At 41.6% G+C, this 23,525-nt stretch overlaps 1 protein-coding gene across 15 annotated transcripts in view; it reads right to left on the bottom strand.

Annotated features, from left to right (window-relative positions):
• The window catches only part of NRG1 (neuregulin 1), a 747,298-nt gene that overhangs the window by 9,032 nt on the left and 714,741 nt on the right, over window positions 1–23,525 (bottom strand). For 9 of the 15 annotated variants that reach the window (XM_074953635.1, XM_074953643.1, XM_074953645.1 and 6 more), the window contains 6 exons: window positions 20,500–20,558; window positions 13,825–13,848; window positions 7,620–7,722; window positions 3,812–3,938; window positions 3,098–3,228; window positions 2,091–2,294 (listed from right to left, as the gene is read on the bottom strand). In XM_074953635.1, the coding sequence (XP_074809736.1) occupies window positions 2,091–2,294; window positions 3,098–3,228; window positions 3,812–3,938; window positions 7,620–7,722; window positions 13,825–13,848; window positions 20,500–20,558 (648 nt within the window). Of the gene's footprint in view, window positions 1–2,090; window positions 2,295–3,097; window positions 3,229–3,811; window positions 3,939–7,619; window positions 7,723–13,824; window positions 13,849–20,464; window positions 20,559–21,178; window positions 21,247–23,525 lie in introns of those variants that run through there. The other 6 variants (XM_074953647.1, XM_074953639.1, XM_074953649.1 and 3 more) reach the window with 4 other exon arrangements.

Below are 23,525 nucleotides of genomic sequence, written 5' to 3' on the forward strand. Positions count from 1 at the left end.
TGGAGTTTGAGGGAGGAGGACTGGCTGCTTAGAAGGCTGGAGTACCATGGACAGAGCAGTGCTGGGCAGGGTCAGCGGAGTAGGAGGAAGCTCTAGGCTGACAGCTGCCAAACTGGGGCCCTGATACAAGTGCAGAGGAGGTGCTAGGGCTATGGGGAAGTAGCCCAGGGAAGGAGATGGCAGAGCTGGAGGAGGGGCAGAATGTGGCTGCCAGCTATAGGGTCCCTGGGTCAGTGGGCAGGGCCACGCTTCCCCCTATTTCCCACACTGGCCCATGAGCAAAGTGACCAGTGCATGGACTGCAATCTGCCACTGAGATGAGTGTCTAGAACCTGGACTGCAGACTGCCACTGAGGCAAGTGGTTGGTTGAAGAACTGTTGGTCCCCTGGAAGGGGGAAAAGAACCGAGTGGGGCACAGCTGGAGGGCTGTGTCCAGAAGAGGATGACGTGATCTGGGGAGTGATGTGGGTCCTGGATGCAGAGACAGGAGTGACGATGGGCGAGACACCATCTGAGAATGGCGCACTGGCAACCCTGAGCTAATTCCCAGGATGGCCAGCAGGTGGCGCCACAGTGGTGAGTTGAACCCATCACAACATGCTTAATTTTACACTCGAGTGAGCCCATCAATATTAACAGGACTACTCACATGATTAAAGTTAAGCATGTGCTTAAGTGCTCTGCTGGATCAGGGCCATAGCTGGTTCCCTGATTTTGAGGTTGCTAGATGCTGCATTTATTGAAAGCTAAATTCCAGAGTAAAATTACAGGCAGTTTTTTCACAATAATGCGACAGCGAGTAATGACCCAGCATTAGCTATGTTTTGCCTTCCTACATGCTACATTCATAGAGCTCATGTCCATTATTCACGCTTCCCTACCTTAGCCAGCTCCTCTCTCTGTAAGAACCAGTGCAGGATGTATGGCTTCTGCTGTCATTTGCACATGCTACTTTTTGACTCATGAAAGTGTCTCCTGCACAACTCAAGAACTTCTTTGATTATGCTTATTTGGCAGTATTAATGCTACCACAGACAGGCAGTTAAACCGCCCCTGTGAATTCACAACACTCAGAGCTGGTCTAGCAACGGTTTGTTCTAATTTTTCTTATATCCTAACCCATAGAACTGTATGACCACACTCAGTGTTAAGTTAGGGCTGCCTATGAGGGCTTAAAGGGCAGACGGGGCTAGCTGGTGCTAAATTAATGTCTTTATAATTATTTTTAAAAGTTGCAAACACAACAGTGTATAAAGAAATGGTTTGTATTTGACAGTATGCCCCTCCCCCACTCCTTCATATGCCACTCGTCCTTTCCAATTGTAAGCTCCTGGAGGCAGGGACTCTGTCTCTGTACATGTCTGTACAGTGCAATTCCTCACACAAAAGATCCTAAGCGGGGCTCTCCTGTGCTCCTATAATGACGAGAACGACAGCGCTTCACAGGCATTGTAAATATTCTTTCATTTTTCCCTTTTGCCTCTCTCTCTCCTGTGCACATAGGCTGCCACTATCTGTACTGACACTCCAGTAGTGTCAGTCACCCTACCCGGTTTCAGTTCTAGCCCTGCTTTCACTTACAAACACACCGGGGGGGTTGTTCCAAAGCACCTAAGGGGTTTAGGAGCAGAAATCCCACTGAAAGACAAAGGGGCTTGTGCTCCTAAGGTACACAGGTGCTTTTGAAAAATCTCTCCCCCAGTGGATCAATCAACCAATCCTCTTTATCTTCCTCTTTTGTCTCTCAAACTCCATAGGCTGCCTTACTTGAGTGCAGGAAGCAACCGAGAAACAGAACTAAGTAAAAGTCTCCCCTTTGATCTCTTTTCCTAGCTTCATATGCAGGGAAAACCTCTGGCCAATTAGGTCTTGTATGTATGCGAACTACTGCCCAGTAGCCATGAGCCAGGACCAGAAGAAGAAGGAAGATTAATGGGGCACTGCTCAGCACATTTATGAATAAGGAGGAACATTTTCTAAAGAAACGGAATTTTCTTTGTGGTCCTCAGGCACGAGGATTCCCTCTGAATCTCTTCAAGCCTATCTTGCCCTGGCAGCTAGAGGAAGCAAAATTAATTTCTTGTAGTACCTTTCGCTGTGAGGTGAATCTCGGTAGGAGTCAGGAGTCTCTCTTGCATGCCTCAGGAAGCTGTTGCAATCTCGTGGACCTCCTATGCCGCTGAGGCGTCCTCTGGGTCCTGCTGGGCTCGTGTGCCTGCTGTTCTCTACGGAAGAACTCACAAGCACCGAGTGGCTTTCCGAGATAATGCTTTCCGTCTGACCGTTACTCCAACTGATGGAGGGGAGGGGGAAAGAGGAGAGAAAGAGCTTTTATTTTAAATTCAGAACAGGAGAAAGCAAGCTAATGGAAGTTTAACAATGGGAAAGCAAGGGCTACATGCAGCTTGGGATATGCCTGTTAAACTCCATACCAGTTTATGGCAATCGAAGACCCTAGTTGGTGTGAATTCTGCCATCCTACAAATGACAAGATGGTTTTATTTCTGTGAATACCAGTGGGTGGTTAAGTTAGGGGGGGGAAAAGACTTTTCCAGTCATTAGCTTCTCAAACTGTGGATTGGGACCCCAGCGGGACCCGTTTTAATGGGGTTGCCAGGGCTGGTGTTAGACTTGCTGGGGACTGTGCATTGTGGGGCTCAGGCTTTGGCTTCAGCCCTGAGTGGTGGGGCTCAGGATACAGGTCCCCTTGGGCTGGGGCAGAGGGCCTCGGTTAGGCTCAGGCTTTGGTCTTCCCTTCTGGGGTCATGTAGTAATGAAGTTTGAGAACCCCTGAGCTAGAGCCATACTAAGTGATCTCACAGTATCTCCAAGAATACACAGTATCGCCCCGATTCAGCAATTTGTGTATATTAAAATTCACAGTACCAGTAATGGAACTCCACACAATCATTAGTCTTAGTAAACTCCGAGGAAGATAATTAGTTTTGGTGGCAGGATGTTAAGTCTCATACATCTTTAGATTAAAACCCCGTGACCAGTGCATTTTTATGCATCTGCTTTATGCAATGGTGGCAGAACTGACATCCAACACCAGTTTCTCCTTAGGCAGGGAGGTTTGTTTTCTCATTCTGGTACCTATGGCTGGGCGTCTGGGTGACAGTGGTGGAGTGATGCGTTGTCGAGGTGTAGTGACTTGTGGAAAATGACGTCTCTGTCTCTCTCTCAATGATGTGTTCGCTGGATATTACATTTTTAGATACATACTGCTGAAGAAACAGACGTATCTCAGGTTTACACGGGGAACGTACAGCACATCTGCACACGCGCACACACACACACATACATTTTTTCAGATATTTATTTTGGGCCCCGGGTGAGCATTACCCCTGCAACATTCACCAGCCTTTGGTGGCTTGAGGAACAAGAAAATGGGTTTGATCGTAACCTGGTGACTACAAAACAAAAAGCATCACGATCTACCAACTGGCAGTTAGGCTAGTCCACACCAGGAAGATTAAATATCCACTTGGTACATTATTTGTAGAGAAACCTCTCCAAAGACATACTTCCTTACAGTACCGTTGCTATGAGCTCTGAGTTTCTTCTGCTAAGGCTGGGTATTCTAACATCTCAGCCTCCGACACAGAGCGATCTAGTGACTGACATCCAATGTTCTTCTGAAATGGCTGTACATGAAAATGCTCTGAATTTACTGTACATTAGAATCATTTCTTAAAAAGTGTCTAATCATTTCTTGGTGGAGAAATCCCACATTCCTGGAAACCCTGATCATTCATTTTTAGCAGCCAGCAGTTGAAAGACCCTCAGATAAATGCAGCGGCTACCTACATTGACCAGCTGGACGTTTTCGGGCGGTGGATTGGGACGGTGGGGCCCATTGGCCATGTTCACCATGTTGTTCTGCTCAGAGCGAAGGCTCTGCCTAAGACGCTCATGCAACTTTTTCCGTTGCTTCCTGTGTGGGAAAGAGGGAAATGGTTTTAATAGATGAAAGAGAGGCAGCTGAGCCACCCAGCATGATGGAAGCACTTTATTGTCAGCCCATGCCCATTGTTGAGGGTCTCCGAGCAATTCCTAACACCAGGGTGAAAAGCACTGGCAGAGCTGGGGAAGGTGTGTGTGGGAGTGAAGGAAGTTGCAGAAGGACAGGGAAAGGTGGGAGAGGAGGAGATCCACTTCCAAAACTTACGCCATTTCAGAAGCAGTTCTCTTCTGAAGATCAGATTGACTAGGTGACATTCTGGATTTTACAATCCACTGACTTATATATAGCTTGGTTCCCTTCTACTGTACTGAGCTGCCACTCCTCATAACTATGCAATCAAACCACAAAACACAGTGGATGTACTTCTGCCTTTGCTTGTACATGTAAATGCAATATGGTACCATGCAGGCTGCTTACGTGTTTGATAGCATGGGCTGGATGGACATGCTGGAAACAATTCATCTATAACACTTCCTATGGGTCTAGGATCCGAGCCAGGGAGCACCCATGTTACAAACAACAGCTAATGCTTTGCACTGGCAGCAGCAGATCCTGTTCAAATACCACCCTGCTCAGAAGAGCAGCAACATGCATCCTGCAGTGGCTGTTCACCGTGAGCCCTCCAGTCCTGTACCTCTTCCGCAAGCCTTGCAGCTAGCAATGTGTTACTATGATGACTTTTCTCAGTCAAGACAGGAGGTAGCCCAATGTTTCATACTGTGTGTTCTGGGACAGTGCATCTACAGAATTTGCCATGGAATTCTCCCCCCTACCACAGAACTGTGCTCTACAATTCAAGCTTTCATGTAAAAATATATTTAGAGTCTTTATGGTTGCAGAGGAAATCTTGAAAATATTAATGAAGTGCTAACTGATGAAGTAAGGTTGGCCTAAGTATGTAGACACCCTGACAGCTCTGAGAGGTGTGAACTGCCTCATTTATGTAAATGGAACGTTAACTCTGAAACCTAGTGATTGTCACATTGATGTCAACACTGTTAATAGGTTCACTGCTATTTTGACAAAAACATCCAACTTTTGTGTTTCTGCCACTATCTCAAAATGCCTCGGACTCCTTTTCGTAGACCACAACCTTGATGTCCCCTGCTCAGCTGCTAAACCGTCTATGAACACTTCTATGGGCTAATAACAAGCTGCCAGTACAAAATCTATAGCACACCAAAAAATGAAACTGTAGTATAAAGTATATCAGGACTACAGTATTACAACTGTTATTCAATTTCATACTTAATTTATAAGTATCCTCCAAATTTGTTTGAAGGTACTGCAGAATTTCCATGATAGTGCTGCAGAACCCAGGGAATTGAGTGTAAAATTTAGGTCCAGTTTACTGCAGAGTATATAGGGTTTTGCCTACAGTTCCCAAAGCTGTCTACAGAAGTGTAGATATTTTAGCAGGATAAGATACTGCAGGATATAACCATGTTATTTTCAACCCTTTTCAGAAATCAAGGGAGGATATTCCAGGCTTGCCAAAAAAGGAAAATAAGAAGCTGAAGCTTCTTAAAAGATGCTGCGATCAAGGCAGCTTGAATGCAAAGAATGAGTTACTGTACACTGTGCATTTTAATATTTTTGCATGAATTACTGGAGGCACATTTTGGTTTTTGTTATAATTTAGTGCAGTGGTTTTCAACCTTTTTGTCATTTGCGGACCCCTAAAAAATTTCCAGTGGACGTGCAGACCCCTTTGGAAATCTTAAACATAGGGGTCCGCGGACCACAGGTTGAAAACCACTGATTTCCACTCCTCCTGCACTGATGAGGGCAAGATGTAGCATAGGTTTCCTGGATGCACTACAAATACAGCAGAGTCAGGAGATATGATTACTACACAATTCCAATGCACACGACTTTAGGCAAGTTAGGGAACATGATTCAGGTCGCATCTACGCTAGAACCTGGAACCGTGTTAGTGGATAGCTGTATGGTAACTAGGACACCTGACTCAGCTGTATTTGTGTGTAGGCGGGTCCTAAACAGGCTTAGATTCATAATTTAGGGGTCAGATTCTTAGCTGGTATAAATGGCATAGCTCCACTAAAGTCAATGGAATTCTGCCAATTTGCACCATGTGAGAATATGGCCCTATGAGTCTATGCTACTTTTCACCTTCAGAAATATAGCTGGGCGCATTTTGCAAATGTGTCATTCTTCTTGCATTTAAAGGACATTAACTAAAAAGAAATTGCAAAAGGAAGCTGAGAGGAAAGAGTAATGGGAAACCTAATGTGCACATCCTTCGTTCTGCGACATCTCTTCATTAATTTAATTGCTGTGTAGATAGAACACTTTGGAATTAAAGATTCGCTGTTAGATGTCGTCTTCACACTCCATCAGCAGTGTCATTTGCAAAGATGCCCAGGCATTTCTAGATCTTTCTTTTTTTATGTATTCTTTTTAAACCCATGTGGGGTTTTCCTAAAGACAGGATGTGGGAGGGGGGAGCACACTGAGCATCTCCAAATGCTAGCATGACTCCACTGCCACATTTGGAGGGCTTAACCTATCAGTCCCCTTTTCACACTCATCAAGTGCTTTAAAAATATTTCGCAGGCCGCTGACAGCAATTCCCGATATCTCCTGCCCCTCCTGATTATCAAGGGCTGGTTTGGATTCCAGGCTGCTCTAGAGAGGTATTTTAGGATGTGTATATTTAAAAAGCTGTAGGTTAGAAGCCTGATCCAAACCCCACTGTCCATTGGTTTCAGTGAGCTTTGGATCAAGTCCTAGAAGAGCAAATCTAATGGAACATCTGCTTTGTGCAAATGTGGTAGACGTACAATACTTTATTTTAGTGTTTGGTAGGTACAATTAGAAGAGTTTTATAAAAGCAGCAAAATAATTTGACAGCACAAGTCCTATTGACTTTCACTGGGATTTGCTCCTAAATTTTTTACATTAGCCCCATAATTTACAGAGACATTACAGAATTTAACAGCACATGTCTATATATCAAATTCAATCCTTTAGTCTTTTGGATTTCCAAGTTCCTACAGCCGCTGATCTTGTTCTCAGATACTTACAAACTAGTCTGATCTTTTTACTTCTAGTCCCTAAAACCCACATTACAGTGTTAAAAAGCTGGGCTCTGTTGTCCCATCATGATTCCCATGGGAATTATGAATATGTGACAAAAAAGGAATGAACAGATCAGTAAAGTTAGTTTGAATCACATTCTAATTGGGAGGATTAGTTAATAAATTAATGTTTGCAAAGCCCTTTGATATCATCCCAGGTGTGATATTAGAAATACAATTATATATAATTGTACTTCTAATTTTATTGTGATATTAGTATACTTTCACCCGCTATTGAGTGAGATTTGTATCTGCCAGTATTTAATCTGAGTGTACCGATTCCAATTTTGTCACTTACATTTGAATTTAGATAAACACACATTGACTTTGCATGATGAAATCATCATGCTTACATACATGGCCATCACATAGCAATGGTGTGAATCAACAATGCAAGCCTATGACAGGTTTCAATCAGGCACTGACTATCACCCCACAACTGTCCAATGGGACTACTCCTGGGCAGTTAGCGTTATGTTCAGCTGTGCGGGTTTGTGGTATAAAGCCCTTAGGGATAATCACAGAGATAAAAAGGAAGAGAAAAGTTTACTTGGTTTTGCAGTAGGCCACAACACACATGATGCCAACTACAAGGAGGGCAATGCAGATGCCAGTTATGGTCAAGACCCTTTTCTGGTATAGTTCCTCTGCTTCTAGAAAGGGACAAAAACAGAGAAGATTACAAGATGTAGGCTGACGATTCAAGCAGATGACAGTGGACATGCTACACACCACGATACAGGACCACACAGTAAAACAAACCCATGATCACCGTGCACTTTGGGCAAAACTCTTTTGCAGGATCAGAACTTAATCTCTTAACACAATATCAGCGGCTAGTGGGTGCCAAAAAAACCATAACAAGTAAAATAAAAAAGATACTTATATTGTTAACTAGAACAATATCCAAAATATGACTTTTAAAACTGACAAAATATCAGCATTTGCTGAAAATAAAAACACAATGCACTAAGGTAATAATGTGATTTGAAAATGCTTTGGATGTTTTGCTCTTGCAAAGACAGCTGGGATAAAGGTTAATTCCCAGTCTCAGAAAACAAATTTAGCTTGTTTCTTCTTCTCTTATTTTGTTTTAACATTCAATGTCGTCCCTTCCTGCAGCACCCCCCCCCCCAAAAATCAAATTTATATCTCAGTGGTCTTTACAGGAGAAATTTCAGAGTATCTTTTTACATTCGTAACATGAGGTTGGCTTGTAATTGTATCACCAATGAAAATGAGACAAATGGTCAGAGGTCGCTAATAACGCTCAGCAGTTGAGCCTTTCGCCCCCAAATATGGCAAGAGCAATTATTAGTGATGCATTGTATCAAAGAAACACTGTATGATTACTTACATGTCCAGATTTGAATTAAAGGAATGGTTCTAGCTAGAGAGTAGCCTTGCCCTCTGAAGAAAACCTGTTCTACTTCACTGATCTCATTCGCAGAGATATTTCACCATTCTAAAGAAATCATTAGCACCAGCGATGTTTGGGTTGGCTCAGCCTTCACATTCCGTCATCGGTCACACTTGGCGAAAGCATCATTGTATGTTGCAGTACGGAAATGTTACGCTTCGAACTTTGAACTGGAGACACGTAGACCCAGATCCTCATAGGCGTTTAAGTGCCTCACTCCTACTGAGTAGATCTGGGCCCAACTGAGGGTTGACTCAAGACACGGCATTGCGAATCTGGCCTGTTTCCCTCTCTTTGGGACTGAAATGGTCACCATGGTTGGGCTTTTAGAAAAAATTTGGCACTGCTGGATGAACTAGCCAGAATTCCCCATGGCAATCGAGAAATGTAGCCTTAACAGTGATGTGGCGCCAGTAGGAACTTGGCCTTAAATCTGGCAGGGCATCATCTTGACACCAATGGTGAAACAGCCATAAGAGAGATTTACAAACAAAAAGAAATGCAGCTCCCCACCATGGTGGGGACTGAGTCCTGGCGGAATGGGCACAGGATTTGAAATCTGCTGGCCTGTTTCCTAGGGGGCAGTTCTAATTGGTGTGCTCTTGACCTGTCAGTCTGCCTCTGACCACACAGGAGTAACCTAGGGGCATGGAAGGTCACTGCTAGGCACAGAGATACACTTACTGTTGACCTGACCCTGACCTGCCCTCTGATCCCTTCATACAGGTTTATGGCAATACAGGTCTCCATTAGTGTCTCTTTAAACCCAGGAGCTAAATGCTTCACTGTCTTATGTCCCTTGCATACCCACCGATGTCAACGGAGCTGCAGGCAATGTGAGACAGTGAAGAACTGCCCCCAGCATATCCTTTGGTTATCACATGGCTAAAGCAAAGGATTAGCAACATGCTCTGGCATACCGTGGGCTGCCTCTGGTACCCAGTGTGGAAATTTGGAAGAAACACTGAGTGGTCTATAGAGGTGGCTTGGTATAGTTTTACATTAGCTGATTGTACTGAGACTCTCGGAAACAAGGTCAGGTTTGTCAGAAAGGCTTTAGGAACCAACATGGGTGAGTTGGTGTCTATTTCTAGGCTAAGTGTTATAGTGATTGGCAGTAGATCCATGTGGCTTAAGGGTATTGGTTGGTTCCATTTCTATGTCATATGATCTGAGTAAAGGGGGAAAGTGAGGCGTCAGGGGATGGTGAGTGAGATTGGATGTGGGGATTGGCCTTACAGTCATGTCTCCATGAAGGTCCTGATTCTTCATGTTGCGAAAGGGCCAATTCAGGAGTTTTGGTTGGGAGACTGAACTTCCTGGTAATAAAGATACATCATACTCATAACATATGGTGAGCCAGTTAGGCTACTATTTAGAAATGGAAAAGGGACTTTCGAGAATTTAGTTGACATCTAGGTAGCAATCCTAGGTGCTACGGTAATACAAATAAATAATAATTTCCTGAGAACCTGTTAATTAATTTAAGAAATGTTGTGGTTGGTTGATGAGGCATAACCCTGTATCTGTGTATGTACTGCCCACTGCAGAATGGCAGTGGCTATGCAAGGGAGTACACAAAAGCTGCTCAGATATTGTATGTCCTTTAAGGCCTGCCACTCTTGCAGAAACTAATTGTCTAAGGTAACAAGTTTCAGCGTCAATGGAGATTCTCTTCTCCCCCCCCCCCCCCCCAAAAAAAAAAAGTATCTTAGTTTCTATGATACAATGCACCTTATCATGAAATGAATACTTCCTGCAAGCCAACCCCATTGTAAATCAAAACACCGGTAAAGAGATCATGAACACCGTCAGACAAAATTAATAGCACTGAGTATTAACAGAGGGGAAGAAGAAGTCAGTGTGGTAAAACTAGAATGCTGCAAAATTTATTAAACAACTCAAAATCCAAGAACAGGAAGTCAAAAGGGGAAAAAAAAGCCCAAAACAAACATGACAGACAGGAAAAGACAGAAGGTGAAATACAGGGAAAGACAAGGTTATAAGTTGAGGAGTCAACTGCAGGCCTGGCACAGCATGCTTGATACTAGAAAAAACAGAGTGAAGAAATGCTTGAAAAAAAGGTTTAAGCAGAGTCCGAAGGGATTTCTCATACAGCATAACTCCTAGCCTAGGCTAGTTAGACGCTTCCGTGAAAGTACTTATTGGTTAGCCAAGCAAATGGTGCATTTTGAGGGCACAATAAACCAACATATAGGAGAACTGTGTTAAATACAACATATTACATGTAAATTCAAAATGATTTGAACTGGAAGTCTGGTTTCATGTTATTATGTTAGCATATATTTTATTTTAAATAACTCTGGAAAAGTCCTGCTCTCAGTTATATCAGTGTAAATCCTATTAACTCCAGAGGCGTCACTGAGGTTACACCAGACACTGAGGTAATGGAAACTACATTCTGCACTGTGATAGCTTTGCTAACAGTGTTAGAGACGTTGAGGCTTGTTATAGGTACGTTGGTGTGTTCCGTGGTGGTCATGTGGTGTCTGTCATGTGTGACATATAAATAGACATGGTGGTTTGTGTGTGTTTATGAAGAGAATCTTGCACCGATAGTCCACCACCTCCTCATGGGTGTGGAGCACAATGTGTTGTGGATACTACAGGACAAGCTCTACGAGCCTGATTCCGAGTGGTGTAAAGGGGCCTTAGGGTAAGTGAGAACCAGGCCCTAATTTAAAAGTGGAGGAGACTGAAGGACGGCAGCAGAAGCGGGTATGATGGCCGGGGTGCTCACAGCAGAGCTGCTCCTTTAGTTTAGTGACAGGGTTCTTGCCTAGTGAACTAATTTCCCTTTTGATCTGGGCCACTTCACCGGGAATAGCCCCTTCGAATATGTGCTAACTACTCGTGGTAAACGAGCGGTTTGATCGTGTAGTTAGCTGTGGTGCTCTGAGTACCCTTCCCAGGCCTGAGGAAGAGCTCTGTGTAGCTCGTCTCTCTCACCAACAGAAGCTGGTCCAGGATATTACCTCCCCTACCTTGTCTCTCTCCTATCCTGAGACCAACATGGCTAAGCCTGGCCGTGATTCCCACCCAGACGTTTATTGGCAGGCCCCGATGAACCCCATTGCTGCCAAGAAGCATGGGCTAGGAGAACCAGGAGCACTTACTCTGCATGGCTTGCAGCTGGGAGGATCTGATGGGCCAGGATTAACACCCCCTTTTTTGGCTTCTATCCACCCTGGCCACAGCATGCAGCTACAATGAGGGAGTCCAGCCCAGTGTGCTGTGCTTCCAGGCAGCAGCACAGATGGGGCCAGTGCCCTCTCCCGATGCCCCGTATGGTTGGGAAATGAAATACTGCAGAAGGGAAGAGAGAGACAGCGCCTGGCTCTTCACAGCAATGCAGGTCACAAAGACTTCCTACCCACTAGTGGTGGCCCATCACAACTGTAGTCTCTGCACCCAAGGGGGTGGGTGGGAAAGGTCAGGTCACAAGCCTGTTTCCCCAATGCCAGCCTGCAGAATGGCACAGGTAGAGCTGGGAAAACAGGCTGCATGAACCAGCTGTGAATGTTCTGAAACACAATCCATGCATATTCAAGCCAGTGCTCAGTGTCACACTCAGAGAGAGGGTGTGGGACAACCGAGATCTTTCTTGGTCAAATAAACCAGGTGAAGATTGACCAAACACAGGCCAGATCCTTAAACTGGTGTAGCTCCACTGACTTGAACGGAGTGACAGTGAGACACTGACCTGCCTTTCATATTCATTAGTTTGATCGGTGTAACATTTACAGATTCATTTAATAATATTTTGCAGAACAATAACTACAATGTTGAAGTGTTTTTTTAAAATAACGTGGAAGTTCAAAACAGCCTTGGGAAAAGTCGTTAGAGAGATATATGTGCAATGTGAATTTACAGATGGTTTTTTCTACTGACTGTTAAAAAATCCTTTATAGATTTGTTAGTTCTTCCTCAAGAATGCTAGGATAATGCAAATCACCATTAGCCTTAAATCATAATAGTGAAATATGTGTATGTCACAAAGGCACCATTAATTACAAATTACCCTAAACTACTTGTAATTACTAATGTATATGGATTTATTTTAAGTTTGTCCTCTAACAGACATTTGTGAAATTTTAAAAGAAAGAATCATATCTCAAGCGGTAGTTTGAAGTGCTTTAAAATGCTCTTTCCTGACAGAGGTTTGTATATGAGCTAAAGTCTGCGTGGGATTATAGCAAATAATTCACCAGACATTATTTTAGTAATAGAGTTTCTTCTATTACAGCACAGTACTATGTGACCTAGTGCCAGACTTTTAAAAGTATTTAGGTGCCAATAAGGGGTAGGCACCTAAATACCTTAAAAATCTGGCCCTTGCAGAATATTTTGCTTGTGATTTTTTTCTTCAAATTTATAATGGTCAGCACTCCACACACAATTTCCGTGGCTATGAATTAATTATATATCCAGGCAATTTTAATAGGAATCAAAATTAATTCTCTTTTGCAAATAATGAAAAAAACAATTTGTCTACTTCATATTTTTGTAAAGAATTTTAGGAAATTCCAAATTATAATGAATTAAATCAAATTTAGCTTCATTTTAATAATTCAGCCAGTTCAAGAGACGTTTCACCTCCTGCAAAACATTAGTCATATGAGCAAGGACTACTCATTTAAAGGGTTTGTAAGATCAGGCTCTAATCCTTATATTTACTGCACCATGGTGAAAATGGTACCTATTGTCAGTGCTTTTGCCTTTGCATAGTTTGGATTTATTATTGGATAGATTGAGCCCATTTTGTAAACTTGAGTATCTGAAGGGAGGCTTGTAAACTCTTACTCAAGTATCTAAATACCTACTGCAGGCAATTAAGTGCTGATTTAGGCACCTAAATATGGATTTAGTCACTCAATTTTACTTTGAAAACTGAGCTCAATATTGCTTATTTTGTTGCAGAATTTAAGTGGCTACATTATCTTCTTGACTTTTTTTAAAGACAGTCCATTAGCCACTTTGCTTAATTAATTTAGTTGGCTTTTCCAAAACCCAGCCACACCAAAAGATCATAACTAATGCTAATGTAACAAGTGTTCAAGGCCATCTGACAGAAAAGTCAAGTATGAAGACTTCAAGGCTAATGTATATGAAGTCTGGAGATTTAAAGTATCCTATGTTAATTAACATTCTAGTGAGTTAATCACAACTAGGAAGTCGACAAAGGTTATTGTTATAGCTGTATGATCCCTTCTAAAGCGTAAAGAAATTGGTTAGAAATTGAAGGAGGGGGAAAAAAGGTTTTAATCTCTCAGGCTCTAAAATCTGCAGGCTAAAAGGAATGATTGGTCCATACCCATAAATTCAATCCCAAGATGCTCTGCCAATGCAGAAAGTTGACAAAAAAGAAAGAAAAGGGAAAAAGTTTCAGAAAAGAGCAATACACTGTACTCAAAAACAAATTACACATGAATATTACGGCTGTTCTGTGTCTGCACACTGAAACAGGACGAGTGGCGTGTGGTTAACGGGGCAGTGCTCAGATAAGCGCCTGTAAGCTTGCGGGTCAATAACGGTTGTATCAAAGGTGTTACACACCAGAATAGGAATATGGCATTTGCACTGGCACAATGCAGTGAACACAGCAGTTAACCCTTAAAGATCTTACTGAGAGGTAATGGAAGTGTGGCTAGGGGGTGACGCTTGAAATAGTTTATTTTTAATCACTGACAATTATAGTCTATGGAGTCCTTACATTGAGCTGAATTACCCCTGCCGGAGAGAGGATTTAGGGGGTGCTTACCCCCAGTTCCTGAAAACGGTGATTCTGGTGGGAGACACTACCATTCTTGTTGTTTAGGGGCAACTTCATCCTGACCACTACTATTTTGTTTGATGGGAACAGATATCTGCCACAGAACGGGCCCTCGTCAGCTTCTCAGATGGCTTGAATCAGCACAGCTCCAGTGACTGCAAGGGCGTTCCACACCCACTTACACTAGCTGAGGATCTGATCCCGTGTCCTTAGGCCACGCAGCCCCTGCAGAATCCTCCCTTGGTGGCCAGCCATGCGTCCAAAGGAAAAACCCAGACTTGTGGGAGGATGTTTGTGTGTGGGGTGGGGGAGCTGTCGCTCTGATAAAATCAATAGTCTAATCTGGCATTCCACAGTCAGCACCAGTGGGGAATGCAAATTTCTCTGTGGCTGCATGTAATTTCCATGGGTGGAGGAGGTTGTTTTCTTGTTCCTTTTGTAGAACTAAAAAATGCTGGATAAAATCCTAGCTCCACTGGCATCAATGGCAAAATTCCAATGGGCTTCAATGGGACCAGGATATCACTACTCTGTGCTTTGGCTAACTGAGTTGCATAACAAAGTTATCCATCAAAATCCAACAAATATAGGTTTCTCTTCCCATTGGGTGACACTTCAACCAGATTAGCTTTCGCTTCCTAAATTTTTTGTTTATTATGAAGTTTAGAACCTGACCCTAATTTTCTATGGAAGTAGATATTCAATTAGCTTACACAGATTGGGGAGAGTGAAGCGCACAATTCTTTCCTTGCCTATCAGTAACACTTTAAGGGTTAACTAAATTGGAATCCATCCAGATTTCTTTCTTAGGAGCCGGTACTACATGCCGAGGTGAACACTGCTAACAATACACATTAGTTGCATAGAAAGCTTGGTTAAATCTTCAATAAAATTAGTGACATGCTCATGCATATATATTACTGCATTTATGTTGTTTTATAGGTAAGACTGCTAGTCCGGTTCTAATTTAATTTGAACAGAAGTCATTCATATCATGCAGCTTCTTTTTCAAATAATTCATTGGAAATTGGTCCTTAAAACGGGAACATACTCTGGCCATAAGTCCTAAAAAGAAACCATGCTGAGGAAACATGCAGCGCTCATTCTGATCCTAGACAGCATAATTTATCTTTGCTATTCGGAGCTTCAGTCTCTTTTTTTGATTAAAAGAAAGCAGAGTACCCCAACACTTAATTTTATAAAGCGCTTATTACATTGTATCCATTCCCATTTCATGTTGTTGTCTCATATTCACCAGATGCAATATGCTTCCTGTTGAATTTCTGCCCACGTGTTTTAAAAAGAAACACAAAGATTATTTTAAATAATTAAGTTCCATTGTAAATGGGATTTCATGTTGGGCAAACTTTAAAACACATAGTTTAAGGGTAAAATTTTCAAAAGTGACTTAGGAGGGTAAGACCCATTTTCAAAAGTGACTTAGGGCCAGATTATTATAGGTATTTAAGTGCCTAGCTCCCATGGATTTTAATGGGAGTTAGGTGCCTAAATACCTTTACAAATCTGGGCCACAGGAACTTAGTAGCCTCGGTCCCATTGAATCTCTACTAAATTGCTTTTGAAAATTTGTGTTCTGAAGGCATTTTTGAAAATGTGACCCCCAAGTCTAATTTAAATTTGAGAAGACAGTAAATGTTCATTTTTGAGTGATCCTGCCCATCATATAAACGTCAAATAGTTTGCTACGCTCCAGAGCATTGGTTAGGCAATTTAGATTGAAAAAAAAAATGCGGCCTTTGACTTTCATCTTGGGGTGAGATGAAGGATAAAATTTTCAAACGTGCCTAACTTAGGAGCCTGAGTTCCACGAAATGTCAGTAGGACCTAGGTGCCTACATAACCTAACCACTTTTGAAAATTTTACCTGAAAACTTCTAATACCTCGGTAGCCAGGGGTCTATTTTGGAAATTTGTATGATCTTAGAGCAAATCTGCCAACTGTAAATTTCAAAACCTAAAATATAATTTATGTGTAAAAACTGAAAAGTGAGGGAGTTACCGTACAGCAATCAGCAATTCCAGTGAGAGCTGGAGTTGTCACTACACTATGTCAGAACTTAATCAAACCTTGCCCATCATCCCCTGTAATTTATTGGCCAGACAAATCTCAAGGTTACATGACAGAAGAGTCTCATAATTTTCACAATAAATTATTCAACCATGAAAAAAAATGATCACGAAGCCTGATAAGGCTAAAATTGACCAAATTTAATAAGTGATGTGTATTGCAGGTCTTACCTTCAGGAATACAGGTTTCTTTCCCACATTTAGTCCCTTCTGCCACTCTAATGCATTTTATGTGAGTGTGTGCGTGTGTATATGTGCACATACACACAAATCATACATACCCCCCACGCAGATGTACCATACAATCTACTGAGAGACTCACAATTAAACTTACAGCCATGCAAGGGGTGCTCAGGCCACCAGGGACAGGATAAAAGGAGAAGATGTTTACCTGTGCTTATGCTCTAGAGCTACCTGTTCCATGCTGACTGAGCACTGTGGATGTAACCTGAATCCCTGGGGAAAATATTTTCACTAGTTCTGCATACATTCCCTTTAGACCTTCTCCTGACCTCCAGGAATGAATCCCCTCCCCACCTGGCATGGCAGATGAAGACAGTAGATTGTACTTGGGTTTTGCCACTAGGGTCTCAATTAAAGGATGCTGTAGGGACTCCCAGATTTTTCACAGGTTCATAGATTCCAAGGCCAGAAGGGACCAATGTGATAATCTAGTCTGACCTCCTGGCCACAGAACTTCTCCAAACTAATCCCTGGAGCAGATCTTTTAGAAAAAACAGCCAGTCTCTGCTTGAACCAGATCTTGCACCAGTCAGTTTTATAAAAAATTGTGCATCTTATTCCCCTTCCCTCACGATGGTAGGAAATTTTGTCCACTTGCAATCCTGATGGTAAATTTTGCAATACACGAAACCTGTCAATTGTCATGTTGCAGTGCAAGGCCCTTTAACCACGATAGAGCATGCTCATGAAGCTGGAAGCGAATGACCTTGCCAACGTCCGTGGTGTAAAATGCTTCTACAATGTTTCCTCCTCTACTTAAAGGAAGGAAAAACTATTTCTATGGGGGAAGGTGCCTTAAGTAAGATACCTATGAAAAATACCTCTCTTTTCAGTGCAGTATGAGGAGTGCAATATTCTTAGAGATATCTTTTTGTTTGAACACCTGCATATGTTGAGTCCAGTCCAGGGATCCTTACCTAGACAACCTCTTACTGGGGTATGTGGTGTATGCTAAGGATGGGATTTTCAAAAGCACTCAGCATTGGCTTCACTCTGCTCCCGCTGACAGTCAAACTCCTTCTGACTGCAGCCACAGTGGAACGAGGCCAATGCTTTTAAATATCCCACCTTTTAAGCTGAATATTAACAACAGAAAAATGACATTAGGATTTTAATCCATAGGTCTTTGTATGGAGCCACATTGAACCATCCGCTTCAAAGCAAACGTGCCCCTTGAAATCAATGAGGAGTTCTGCTTGAAATTGGATGGCGCAATCTAGCTTCCATTTTTTTCTTTTTCTATTGGTGCTTGCTTTGTTTAACATCTGATTTGCTCTATGTGCTTACCTGACTAAACTTAATTAAATCAATTGCTCAGTATGTGGGATACAGCATAAGCTCTTGCCTTTCAGCCCCAGATATAATGTTAGAATGATTCTTCGGATCAGGCAAAGTTCTCTTTTTAATTGTATGGCTTGACCTATACTTGGCTGTAAAACAAATGTAATAGAAATGCTTCTTTATTGATTTTTCTGGCTACATTGAAATGGGCTCTCCCTGGTCTACTTCCAGAAGTGTCATTTTAAGATTTGTAGCATCTTAAGAAATGCCACTTTATGCTTCAGATCTACTGTATATAGAAAATGGTAGAATAAAATAAATAGGCTAGATTTTCAAAGTAGCCCAAGGTAGGTAGATAGGTGCTCTACACCCACTGAATTTCAATGGGGTTGTGAAAAATACCTCAGTGATTTAAAGACAGGCGTTCCATAGGCTTGTGCTCCTCAGTCCCTCGGAGTATTTCTGCACAACAAAAAGCCCCACAACAGTGAGTCTCAGAGTCTGGGTGACTCTTGGGCTTCTGTTGTGGGGGCTAAAAATTGCAGTGTAGACGTTTGGACGCAGGGCTCCGAGATCCTCCTCCATTGCCGGATTTCAGAGCTCCAGTCCAAGTGGGAAGTCAACATTGCTATTTTCAGCACTGGAGCGCAAGACCCAACAGCCCGAGTCAGCTTACCTGGGCTCTGAGACTCGCGGCCTCTGTTTTTTTTTTTTTTTTTGCAGTGTAGACATATCATACCTGCAGCTGCCTAACCCCCCAAGGGAGTCTTGAGGATCTGGATCTTAGGTGCTTTTGAAAATCATGGCCTTTTTGAAAAACCCAACGACTTGTTTAAAAATCCCAAGCATAGTTAGAAAAATTAAAAACAAATGAGAAAAAACCCTAAATATATTATTTTTCTGTGTGGAAAAAATGAACTTGTGGTTCATGTCTGAGTCTCCATTTGAATTAATTTTGGAAAAGTGTAATTTAGCCTTTGCACTACTTTTTTTAAAAATAAATGTTCTAACACTTGTTAAAAGCACAGAAAATTTGGTTTTCAAAATAATAAATTAATGTTCATAATTACAAATCTAATACTCAGGTACAAAAGGACTGCACAGCCTAGAAAGGTATTTTAGCCTTTTGGTTGATACACGTAAGAGGCATTTTAAAAATAACTCACACTAATAAACCTTTTAAAATGCAGTGTAAAATAAATACTAGAATGCTGTGCAGTCGAATCGCCTGCCATTGTCCTGGGGATTTGCCAGGGTAACTCCCATGATAGACAATATGAATTATGTATGTACATTCTTTGTTCACTGATGTAAGAGAAGACCTATGTCTCTATCAGGGCTCCAAAATGTCCAGTGTGTGCTAACAGCTTTTTAGCCTATGTACTAATGGAAATCTAAACTGCGCAATCATGCAGTCTCTGAAATCTTTCAATGCTAGTGAGTGATCCATCAAAAATAGTTCATATAGAACTGCCCTTACATCATAATGCAGTGGGACGCCAGCAAAAATTAATTATGAATAGCGAACGTGCATTAAAAATGTAAACCCCAGGCAATTTCCCTCCATTTTACATCTGACTTGGTTATATCTGAAGGCACAAAATAAATATGCAACGTACTTCGCACTTTCTCACTATTAAATAATAATTAATAGTTAACAAGACCATCCAAGAGGAAGTTTATGAAACTATGTCTCTAAGGCCCCAGTCCTACAGTGTGTGTGTGTGTGTGTCCAAAGGAGTCTACATGGCACATTTCTTCAGCCATTTAATCTGGCTCTGAAATATTTGATCTTTTGCACCTGTCTCCCATAAATAAGAAATGTCAATCAGCATCATTTATGTCCCCTTCCCCCCTTCTCTTTCTTCATGTAATTTTCTTCCTACTGAAATGTAAAATGTTTGGATAATAAAGGAAAAAAAGCCCTCACTCCTGTTTGAGTGTGTTCATTCGATACACCTGCAGCATGTAAACTTTTATTTTCCAAGGCAATTTATGTATATCCCTTTTGTTTGGAAGGTTACTATCTTTATAAAGATTTTATAAAGCGATTGCTGTTTTAGTGCTGGGATTTATTTCTTTTAGCAAATAAAAAGCGAGACTTTTAAATGACAGCTTTCAGAGTAGCAGCCGTGTTAGTCTGTAGCCGCAAAAAGAAAAGGAAGACTTGTGGCACCTTAGAGACTAACCAATTTATTTGAGCATAAGCTTTCGTGAGCAAGTGAGCTGTAGCTCACGAAAGCTTATGCTCAAATAAATTTGTTTAGTCTCTAAGGTGCCACAAGTCTTCCTTTTCTTTTTTTGAGACTTTTAAATGTATCTTTGTACTTGTCAGCTACAACTCCGTAGGACATCATTCAATATTAATTTCAGAACGCTCCTAAGTCTCAAATGCCCAAACATCAATGCCAACAAATCCAACAGAGTACTGCAATTGCTTTTGTTATCATTTTCATGCAACAGGCAGAGGCAATCAATATTAGGCCTAAGGCAATAAATCTAGTTACAGGTAAAAAAAAATCGGAGGAAAGATGCAGCGACAAAGAAGCAGCACTGACTAAGCATGCTCCTATTGAGGCAGAGACAGAAAGGAAGTGGACGTACTGTAGAAGCTGGCCATTACGTAGTTTTGGCAGCGATCACCAGTAAATTCATTTGGGCACCTGAGAGGAAAAACAAAAAAATGGTAGAGAAAACAGAGAAAAGAGAAGAGGTGAATATACACTAAGAAAGAAGCTCCTTCAGTGTGAACTGATTTGACTTGGTGAGTTCACCTTCAGAAACTGAATCTTGGTTTAGCATGTCAAAATGGCTCAAGATGTTGAGAGCAGCCCACTTGCTTTGCAGAAGCCCCAAACCAATCGAGATCACAGTATATTTCAGGATGCAAAAAATTCACCATTCCAAATTTCCAAATCGCTTTTGTAAAGTAGTGTTCGCAAGGCAGCTAGGAAATGAAATCTGTACAACATTCATCTCAGTCTACATATTCCTTTAGGGTAACAATTTGCAGCATTTCACCAACCAAGAAAGTTGGCAGAGTGAAACAACAGCAACAAAATTCTGCAGAGGATGAAAAGGATCCAGTTAAAAAAAAAAGTCACACAAACTAGGAACATTTTTGATGCGATAATGCCATGGTGTACAGATTAATAACTAAGAGATTCAAGCCATAATCAGAATCAAAGGATGCCAATTCCAGCTGAACTGTGAAAACACCAAGTAATAGTGATTGTGTGGCTGTAGTTGGGGAGAAAGCAAAGTTCAGATTATTTTAACATACTTTCTTGGTTTTGGATTTTCATGGGCAGAGTGTCAGTACATCTTGCTCCAGTGAATCCAGGTTGGCACCTAGAGGGCAAAAATGTGATAAGCAATAGAACACCACAACCACTGAACTATCAGACTGATAATTTTTTTCCCTATGGAACATGGAAAGTCTCTAAGTGACTTCAGGGGCGTGGGGGCCAGAAACTAATGAAAATATATAATGAAAGAAAAAATGTGTCCTCGGAGAATTATCATTGTGTAAAATTAAAAAAAAAATTTTATTCAAGAAAATCTGTGCAGTTTTAAAAAAAGTCAGCTCTAGTACAAATGGACTGCTCTTTGTTCCTTCCTGAGACACTGATTATGGAACCACACCAAGTTTTCCCAATTAACGACATGGTGTTGGACAATAATTTTACATCCTTGCCTTCAACAATCATGTATATTGCAGAACCTATGGAAAGTCTACAGACTTTGCTGTTTCTTTAATAGCACGTTCTACCTTCAAGCTCATGCTTTTCTTTCTTTTTTTTTAAACACAGCTTTGTTCAAGGCAGCAGTTATGGTTAAACGTATTTGAGAAATGGAAAAGAGGTAGACCAAAAAACAACAAGCAGGGAGGTAGATATAAGTAGCTTCCTCTCATCTCTTCAGGCACACGGAGCACACATCATAAGCCTTGGAAAAATGCAACATGAATTCGACTTTGGTTGTAACGAGGAACGTCTCTCCCCCATGTTGTCCATGACCTCCTTTCCGAAGCTGCGGCCAGCTTTTCCTTCTTCCTCATTCTCCTGGACCTCAGTGCAGCTTTTGATATTGTGTGGGACTTCATTCTGTAAGGCCGGCATAGCTACGCAGGCTTCTCTGGTTTCCTTAGAACATGATTCTGATGGTCCTCTTACGGAGTCCCACAGGACCATCTGCTTTTCTCCTACCTACCCACTCCATTCTCAGTGTTCTACTAAGTTATCTGCCTTTTACCTTCATGCTAAATCAAGTTATGTTGACACATTTAAATTAAGTTATATTTATGTCAAGTTATGCTTTATTCTGTTTGTTTCTAAAGCACTTCATGAACTTGCTCCAGCCTGCTTCTGGTCTCTCTCTCTCTAATTCTGGCCTCCCGTTTGTACCTTCTTGCAATCTAAATTCAAGAGCATTCTGCTCTGCAGCTGCATTCATCTAGAACAGTCTTCCTGTACCTCTTCAACCCATATCAGATTTTCAGTTGCACTGAAATCTCATTTCTCCCTTGCCTGGCTTTTTAAAGTTCTCTCTCCCTCTGCTCACTATTATCTGTGGCATTAATTAACAATAAGGATATTAACACACTGCACTTACATAGTAGTTGTATTTTTTAACCTCGTAAAGTGTTTTGGAATTTTATACAGAACATACTATACAAGATAAGCAGTGTTAAATACAAATGGATGCATCTTTGTCCAGATGCATTGCACAAGATTTACTTTCTTTCAATACAGGTACATTTTGAGTCTGAAGAGGTTTTTTCTAAACCGATTGCTGTAGAGATGAATCTGTTTATCAAAGGAACAGATTTTAAGCTTTTCAAAGCAAGGATCCTGTCTTCTGATGTGTTTGTATAGCCGTAGCACATTAGGACCCTGATCCCAACAGGGATCCTTGAGCACTACCATAGATAAATACAATAAAGAATGAAATAATAAAGACAGAGGAAGGTTATGCCACGGGGCAGGGAAGTAGGTTGAATTTGGATTTGTATTAGCAAACTGGAAGAAACAAAACTGCAATAGAGTGTTTTATCCTGTTAATTTAATTCTTATTTTACACTAGGCTTTTACTGTTAAGTACCCATCCTCGTAGTAGTAATAATGATACCGTGTGCTTCTACAGTGCTTTTTATCACTAAATCTCAGACTAAGGGCCATTCATGCCTACTCTGGATTCCCATCTCCTGACTCAGGCCAAACTTCAAATGATGTCTATGAGCATTTTGCTGATTAAAAGGCTTAGGATCAGGCCCACAGTCACTGGCCTCTGGGGTCCGCTTGCTCCTTGTTCTGTTCCTGTTGTCAGCAATGGGTGCAGCTGCATTGGTGTTGGCAATAATTTACATGCTAGTGCATTTCCAGTCTGATCGGGGTCAGGCTTCTTGACACAGCGCTGGAAAACAATTTAGCTGTGTTTATACTGACACTTAAACTGTTGTCAACACTGGTGCAGTTGCCAACCATTGCAAACAAGGGATAAAGACTGGCCCAGTGTGGACAGAGGGTCGGATGACCATTTCCACTTCTGATTATTCGTGCATGTGAAAGGCATTTTATTGCAGACAACCGAAATTCAGTGCAGATTACAATTCTGCTTGTCCAACTGTC

The sequence above is a fragment of the Natator depressus genome, chromosome 5 (assembly GCF_965152275.1).
Source record: "Natator depressus isolate rNatDep1 chromosome 5, rNatDep2.hap1, whole genome shotgun sequence".
In the NCBI taxonomy this organism is placed as follows: Eukaryota; Metazoa; Chordata; order Testudines; family Cheloniidae; genus Natator; species Natator depressus.